The sequence below is a fragment of the Temnothorax americanus genome, unplaced genomic scaffold, assembly GCF_048541705.1.
Source record: "Temnothorax americanus isolate GAGA-0224 unplaced genomic scaffold, ASM4854170v1 Scaffold32, whole genome shotgun sequence".
Lineage (NCBI taxonomy): Eukaryota > Metazoa > Arthropoda > Insecta > Hymenoptera > Formicidae > Temnothorax > Temnothorax americanus.
Window position 1 is genome coordinate 634,743 of NW_027509464.1, and position 8,121 is coordinate 642,863.

An 8,121-nucleotide genomic window follows, 5' to 3' on the forward strand; every position below is an offset into this window, starting at 1 on the left:
TAAATATTACAAAACTGGAGAAAAAATTGATTTTAATCTCAAAGAACAATGTTAATTTTAATAACATGCTTCTAATATAATAGAATACATACTTCATACATGTATAATATATAGATCGCTGCAATTACACTACTAACTAAATTCCATTCAATATAGTCTTTTGCACGTATTTTTACGAGACCTTGCTTATAATCTATATATTGAGGATCTTTTTATAAGTAAATTATATTAAATGAATAGCATAACAATGTACATTAAGATCTCTTAACTGTACATAGAATCTCTCTTCTTCTTCTTATTTTTCTTCCGAGATCTTGTCTTTAAAACAGTAATAATTTCTTTAATGAAAATTTCGAAATAATGACAAATTTACATTCTACATTACATCACTATAACATTTGAATGCGATGGATATCATAGCTCGAGAGTAACTTTTTCTGGATTGTCTATATAATTGTGCTTTTGTGTTTCGAAGAGTTCGACTAAACCATTCATAAATTTTTCGTGATATTCGTTGATCTGCTCGGTCGTGGGTTCCTCTATTTTCGGTAATTCAATAGGATTGCCAACTGTAATAAAAAGAAAGGTAAGATTTGAATATGGAATCAGAATAATGAAATATTTAGCAATTTAGTGTGCACATTAGTACTTTTCTGGTATCAACGTATGTATAAAATTGTGAATATACAGAGAAAAACTTTACCGACTACGGTGACAGGTAATCGTTTTGGAATAAGGCCAAATGAATATTGAAAGAATCCTCTGCCCGAAAAAACGATGGGTGCCAGTCCAATGAGACCGCGAATATAATTCTGCATGCGTCTGAAAGTCGATCCTTCTGGACGATATATTTGATTGTATAAATCCGTTTCGCCAAAGGAGAAAACAGGAACCAACGCCGTACTAAATCATAAAATTGTATTAGATTTCAGTGGTATTGAGTGTAATTATTATGTGTGATTAATATCGTACTTTACATTTTTCTTTATTTTGCGCGGTATATGATTTACATTTCATAAAAGCTATTTCGTGAATAGATTGCAAAATTTTTCTCTTAAAATATAATTTACGGTAAATACTCTCATAAAAATATAAATTATTACATGCTAAATCATATGCTAAATTATATGCTAAATACCACACAAATGTCAAAAAATATATAATTACTCACCCGTATTTTAGTGCTAGTTTTACGAAGCCTTTTCTTCTTTTTATAAGGATACGATAACTTCCCGGCGTCGATTCCAGTGATTCGGAAGCACCACCAACAATGAGAACTGTAGCTCTTCCGGTGTGTGAATTTTTTGGGGGTGTCGATAGTAAATGCTTAATACTTTTCTCGCTAGAAGCACAGCAACCTATAAGCATTCGAGAATTTACCGTTATAATTAAATTACGGAAAGGAAATTATATATATATTTCGAATACTTATTATCAATTCATGTACAAAAAACTTTCATCCCTTTTGAAGTACACGCATATTCAAATTATCATTAGGACAATGCATTTTTTCACATAATAGAAAAATAGCTTAAAAAACAATCTTCTCTATAGACAAGAATTATATAATGGACAGAAATTAATATTTTGTCTCGCCAGTAAAAAATTAACAAAATAATTATTTAGCACGACCTGATTGTCCACCTTTATTGAATGCTAACTTGTCACGACGTTTCGATCATGGATTGCAGTCACACAAACGATACATAAATAAATAATTAAGTACGTAAATGAATAAATACATAAATAATTGAGGAATTCCTGTATGATCGCAACCCATGATCGAAACGTCGTGACAAGTTAACATTCAATAATGGTGGCCAGACAGGTCAAACTAAATAACTATTTTGTTAAACATATAATGTTATAATATCATTTTTTAATATAATATTCTAATGTAATAATAAAATATTCTACTGTAATAATAAAAATATTTTAATGTATATAATATAATTATATAATAGAATACTGATCCCGGTTCTTCACTACATCAAGACTTTGCCTGCTACAAAAAAAACTACGAGAAAAACTTAGTGAAAAAAACTATTAAGAATTTTTACCTAAGGAATAAGGATATTCTCTGAACAGAGGTACTTTGAAGTGTTGATCGAGAGTAATTGGACGTATTTCTAATCCGGGAAATAGCTCCTTGCAACCCAATGCGTCCGTCCCGAATGCACCCATTATCCCCATCGATAAAATGCCATGAGGTACACAAGCGAAAAGATAAGATTTGTTGGGATTTAGGTCCACCGTTTTCACTAATTTTAATGGAAAATAATCACAAAAATAACGCCAAAAAGCATTGTTTCTCACCATTCTCGTCCATGTATTATCACTGAAATATAAGATATAGTCATATATCATTCTTTAAACATTAATAATTGTCATCTTTATAAAGAGTGTTTATCACGGCTAATATACTATATATTCTCTTATATAAGATTCAATGAATATAATAACATATTTTTTACCAAATTATTTACTGTGCTGCATTGAGTAATTATCCTCAAGCGATTGCTAAGATTTTTATTTATCTACAGCGTCGACTACTTTAATAGAGATTAATAGAATTGTTACCTTCTACCACCACTGTAGCAAGTGTCCCAATCGTAATACATCCAAAGGAAGTACACTAGCAGAAAGTAGCATGTTGTTTCTGTGTAGAATAGAAGATAAGCCGTGATTAGGTATCCCCAAAAATCACCAAAAGCGGTGACAAAAATCCATGTCGCTGCGGCCAACGTTTGTAGTCTTCTTTTCAGAGGCACGTTTAACGGTGCAAATTTCACGCCCAGAATTTCCATGTTTCTCATTAAGTCTTCGTGCCAAGTTTAAATTATCGGAGAAAACCGATTCTCCTTTCGTTTCACACGGTACACATTGCCTATATATCGATCAATCAATGTTTTTATTAGAACCTGAATGCCTTTTCGGTTCTTCTATAATAACTGGTTGCATCGCCTCGGCTGACCGTGGATCTAATATGAACTGGCACTTTATCAAACGGACGCACGGACGCACAAAGTCTATCTTTGATTCCTCCGCAAGGAACGGACTTTGTTTCTATATCTATGCTATTTTCGATATTTTTTTCACAAATCGATTCTTCGTTTAGTTTACGCCGCGATTTTTTCCATTATTACATTTCCATACTCGTTTCCGATATTTATATTCCATATTTTAATTATAACAAATATGACAAGAGGAATGAAATTGTCTCAACATTATCTAAATAGTGATTGACTTACATGTTTATTTGCACGTTAAATCGCGATCGCGCGACCAAATTACCGTTTTCCTTATAAGAAATTGGTACGGTGCCAAATACAGCCAGTTTTTTGCGACACGTATACAAATACTTCGCAATTTTTTATAGCTTAAATAAACTTACTGCAGTATTTTTACAGATGATTTCACAAATTGATTTATGGTGTCGCTGTTATACTCTCCTTGAAACTTTTCAGAGAATAAAATACTTTATCGTTATCGCAGATTTATCACTTGCCATAGATATCAGTGATTTCGAGTAGTTACCTAAAAGATATACGTTTATACATTTCACTGTTTGATTATATCAGATTTGTAATTTTAATTAAAAAACGCTATTTTGAACAATAATATGAGATACACTAAAAAATAAGGTCCAACTGTAGCTATCTACATGTCTATACATGTGAAAATGCAAGTTGTGAGAGAATATCAATATGCTATAAACATCAGAATATCTTAAATTTTATATTATTAATATCTTTTTTAAGGCTGTGTAAAGAAATATAATCGAAAGAATCTAATTCAAACAAATGTCGGTAATGAGGAATAAATAAAAACTAATTGCTACTATTTATAAAATACTATTTTCCAAATCCCAACTTTTTTTTACATAAACTGTCAAATTCTCAAATACTGTGAAACGAATTCAACTTATAACGCAACTCGTGTTCGATATAAGCGTACCGTACGTTCGAACGTTCTTGCTCCGAATAGTTCGATTGTAATCTAGCTTGTATACAAAGATGCACGCCTTTCCGATTTATTACCTAGACTCCTGATGTGGCTATATCTCGGCAAGTACAGAGTATTAAGATCGCACTTTTTCTTTTTGGTACACTGCCAGGTCACAGACTGTCGTTTCCTACAGGTGAGATAGTGCGTTTCAGTGCAGGCGGCCACGTGTGTGCGCCGTGCGTAGGTATATTTGTCTCTGCGACACTGCTTCCACGGAGCGTTCGGCACGGCGCGCGTCACCCGTCCTACTGTTGGATTTTGCCGATTGCCGATAGCATGAGGAAAGCATGTGTAATGGAGTATACATGTGTTTACACGCACTCACTCACACATACTCACAAACACGTGAATGATCGTCCATGAACGAAGTTTCAACGTTCAAAATCCGACGGTCAGGCTCGTTCGAGTTCTATCATAAATTACAGTCATCAGACACTGCAGAATTATTTAACGATTGCCGGTCTTTAGATTATGCGCCGTTAACCTAATATTTTGTTACGTATATGTAAATTAATGTCGTATTAAATTGAAAGATGCTTCTTGCACATATAGTGGTATGGAAATTCTTATTTCTTTGACGAATATCTGATGGTATTTTCTAAATAAAGTTTACAATTTTGCAAAGTTTTGATATAAATAATTTTGCAGTATTTAAAACATGTATTGATATTTAAAACATATATTCAGTTTGAATTTGAATTTAAATAAAAATGCCCCATTCACGCTTCTTTATTATTATAATTGTAACAAATATCACGTTAATACAATTATATGCCAAATAGTTATTAATAAGTTATGATTGAATATAGCAATGACAATATAATTAATAATTAATTTTTATATCACCTTTTTCTTTGATGTATTTAATTGTCTCTTATAAATTAGAATCATATATATGTCTAATTTTTCTCCAAGTTTTACTTTATAACTTTTTGCAGTGATTTAGCAATGTTCGTTCATCTGGCTCTCAGGTAAATCATGGACAAGCTCGTAAAAATATTTTATTTTGAGATATTAATAATAAGAGAAATAGGATCGTAACGATATACAATCAATTAGAATCAAAAGCCATGCGATCCAAGCTTAGGTCTTTGACAGCCTTATATTAGTTTCTGTATACATATATGTCTATATATATACATATAATTTTTCCAACAAACTGCGCGCCGATTATTTGTCGGACTTAAAACACAGTAATTGTTAGAATTAAAAACCCTTCCCTCCCCGGAATTAAATCGACTCGATTTAATTATCTAAAAACTGTTTACTATAAGATTTATTGCTTATTATAAACGAGAAAAATTTATATAATGAAGAGAAAAAATAATAAAAGCCTTTTTACCTAAGGAATAAGGATATTCTCTGAACAGAGGTACTTTAAAGTTTTGATCGAGAGTAATTGGACGTATTTCAAGTTCAGGAAATAGCTTCTTGCAATCCAATGCATCTGTTCCGAATGAACCAACTATCCCCATCGAGAAAATGCCATGAGGTACACAAACGAAAAGATAAGACTTATTGGGATTTAAGTCCACCGTTTTCACTAATCTTAACGGAAAATAATTGCAAAAATAATGCCAAAATACGTTCTTTCTCATCACTCTTGTCCATAATTCACTGAAATATAAGACATAGTTAGTCCTTAAACATTAATAATTCGTCAATAATCATTTCTATAAATACTTTTTTTTATCGCGCGGCTAATATTATTCTCTTATATAACATTCAATAAATGTCACAACAAACTTTTTATTCATTTACTGTACTGCATTAATTGGTTTCAAGCAATTGTCAAAATTTTTATTTGTACACAGTGTCGACTGCTTTAATAGTGATTGGTAGAATTATTACCTTCTACCGCCACGATGGCATGCAGGTGTCCAGAGGAAGTATACGGTACCAGGAAGTTTGTTTCTGTGTAGAGTAGAAGATAAGCCGTGATTATGTAACCCCAAAAAGCACCGAAAGGGGTGATGAATATTTATATCGCGGCAGTTAACGTTTGTAGTTTTCTTTGTAGAGGTACATTTAACGATGCAAATTTCACGCTCAAAATTTCCATGCTCGATCCTCGCTAAATCTTCGTTACCGAGTCCAAATTATTGCAGAAATCCGATTCTTCCCATTTAATTCATACACAATTATTCGCCTGTTATTAAATGTTTATATAAGTAATTGGAAGTTGTCTTTTTTTTTTAATTCTTTAGATAAATCAAGTTGCTGATTTGATTAATCGAGAATCTCACACGAATTGGAACTTTATCAAGTATTCTACTATATCTATTACTTTGACTTTCTATTTTTATGAAAAAGGAATCTTGTATTTTCAGGCCGATTTCACAGTCTCTGATTAATTAGATCGGAGGATCAAGTTAATCGGAGACTGTGAAATCGGCCCTCACTATGCCTGTTTTTTGTAGAACGTAGTAATTAGCAATTTATTATTCTTGAATACTTATTTATGAATCACTCATATACTCACTTATATACTCGTTATATAACTACTATTTTAATGCAATGATTGTGGTTACAATATCAAAACTGCTTTCAAAACATGTTTGTTTGTACATTTAGAAATTGCGATGAATAAATTGCGTGAATAAATTTAGTCAAATCATTTTATATATATATATATATATATATATATATATATATCTAATTCAAAATAAACTATATAGAAATACTTCTTTCTTTTATATTTTCATAAAAAATATTGAATCAATTACGATACAATTAGTTCTCTGCGACATATAAATAAACGGTTTTACGGGATAAATAAACGGAATAAATAGTTTTTTTTTTTTTTTTGAAATTATAGACAAATATATCGAAACCTGGATACAGGTAATTTTGTGTCCAGAGACAGAATAAAAAAAAATTTATACTTACTCTTTGCTCTGCGTAACGCGAATTAAAATCAAAGATAAAAGTATTTTTTCTTGTAGTTTGAAACTTCAGTTATAATATCCAAACGTTTATTTTCATAAATTTATATTTTTTTAAAGGTATCTTTACCTTATATTCAGCTCTTGGGAACGTTTTTCGAATGCTTTTATATGCTTTATCGTTAGGTTTCATCGATAGAATGGTGGAAGAAGCATGTATCGTTTAATATGCATACACGCATCTACCGATTGTAGTCGTCCAATTATCAGTCATGAGAATCTAATATTTACGATTGAAAGTGAACGTTTGTTTGCGTTCTAATATGTATCAGAGCTGTACGTTCAGATAATTGACACAATAAGATCGCAATCTTTAAAATTACACAATCTTATTGAAGGGAAATAAAAATATTTTATAACTATTTATTTGAATTTAAAAAAGTATGCAAATTAGGAATTTGTACATTGTTTTATCAACATTTTATTGCGCTCACAAAGCTCCTCTTATGAGAAAGCTTGTATTTCATTTGATGCATAATTTTTAGTATTTATTAGTTTGGCTTCCTCATAGAGGAAGCTTTATGAGCACCATAAAATGTTGACAAAGCAATGTGCAAATTCCTAATTTGCACACTTTTTTTATTTTTATATAATTTTTACAGGCCCACAAATTTTGCAGGTTCCATCCTCTTCTGGGTAAAACATTACATTATTCTAAGTCAGATTAGGGTATCGCTTTTTAATGTATTTTTGCTCAAATAATGTTACGTTGTCATAAGAGTGCGTCCCAAAGTACGAACCATCATATATATAAAATTTAACATCGTCATAATAAATTTAATGCCAGTGTGGTTGCTAGCTTGATAACCTTCAACAACTATTTATTTTAAAAATATTCTATTCCTTTTAATTTGCATACTTTTTAAAATTTTAAATTTAACCTTTTTATGAACTGAGATACAGAGTCAGCTTAGTAACACAAGTGGAGTTTTGCGTTCGACGTAATGTTAAATCGATGTTGACTTCGGGACTTCAGGTTACTTACATGGTCCATATATAAATTTTGCATATGAACCTTTGATCGCGTATAAAACTTGGTCTAATCAACCAAATCTTAAAGAATTATATATGAAATAGGGGTAAACAAGACTGTAGAATATAATAGAATTATAAATAGCCCGATATATCAAAATTTGTGGAAATTAGTTATCATAGACACTTCTCAAAA

General features: G+C 31.1%; 1 protein-coding gene across 3 annotated transcripts; it reads right to left on the reverse strand.

Moving 5' to 3' along the window:
- Positions 1 to 38: 38 nt before the first annotated feature.
- LOC143901221 (2-acylglycerol O-acyltransferase 1) lies at positions 39 to 4,266 on the reverse strand. 3 transcript variants are annotated; one of them, XM_077413323.1, is made up of 8 exons: positions 4,041 to 4,266; positions 3,395 to 3,537; positions 2,581 to 2,887; positions 2,317 to 2,338; positions 2,061 to 2,148; positions 1,172 to 1,358; positions 704 to 903; positions 39 to 569 (listed from the first exon to the last, which is right to left on the reverse strand). In XM_077413323.1, exons 3-8 carry the CDS (start codon positions 2,814 to 2,816, stop codon positions 415 to 417), a joined length of 888 nt encoding a protein of 295 aa, XP_077269449.1. In that variant the 5' UTR covers positions 2,817 to 2,887; positions 3,395 to 3,537; positions 4,041 to 4,266; the 3' UTR covers positions 39 to 414. The 3 variants fall into 3 exon arrangements, with proteins under 3 accessions (XP_077269449.1, XP_077269447.1, XP_077269448.1); XM_077413321.1 differs by having other exon boundaries at positions 2,061 to 2,338; XM_077413322.1 differs by having other exon boundaries at positions 2,061 to 2,338; positions 3,958 to 4,266.
- Positions 4,267 to 8,121: the final 3,855 nt, after the last annotated feature.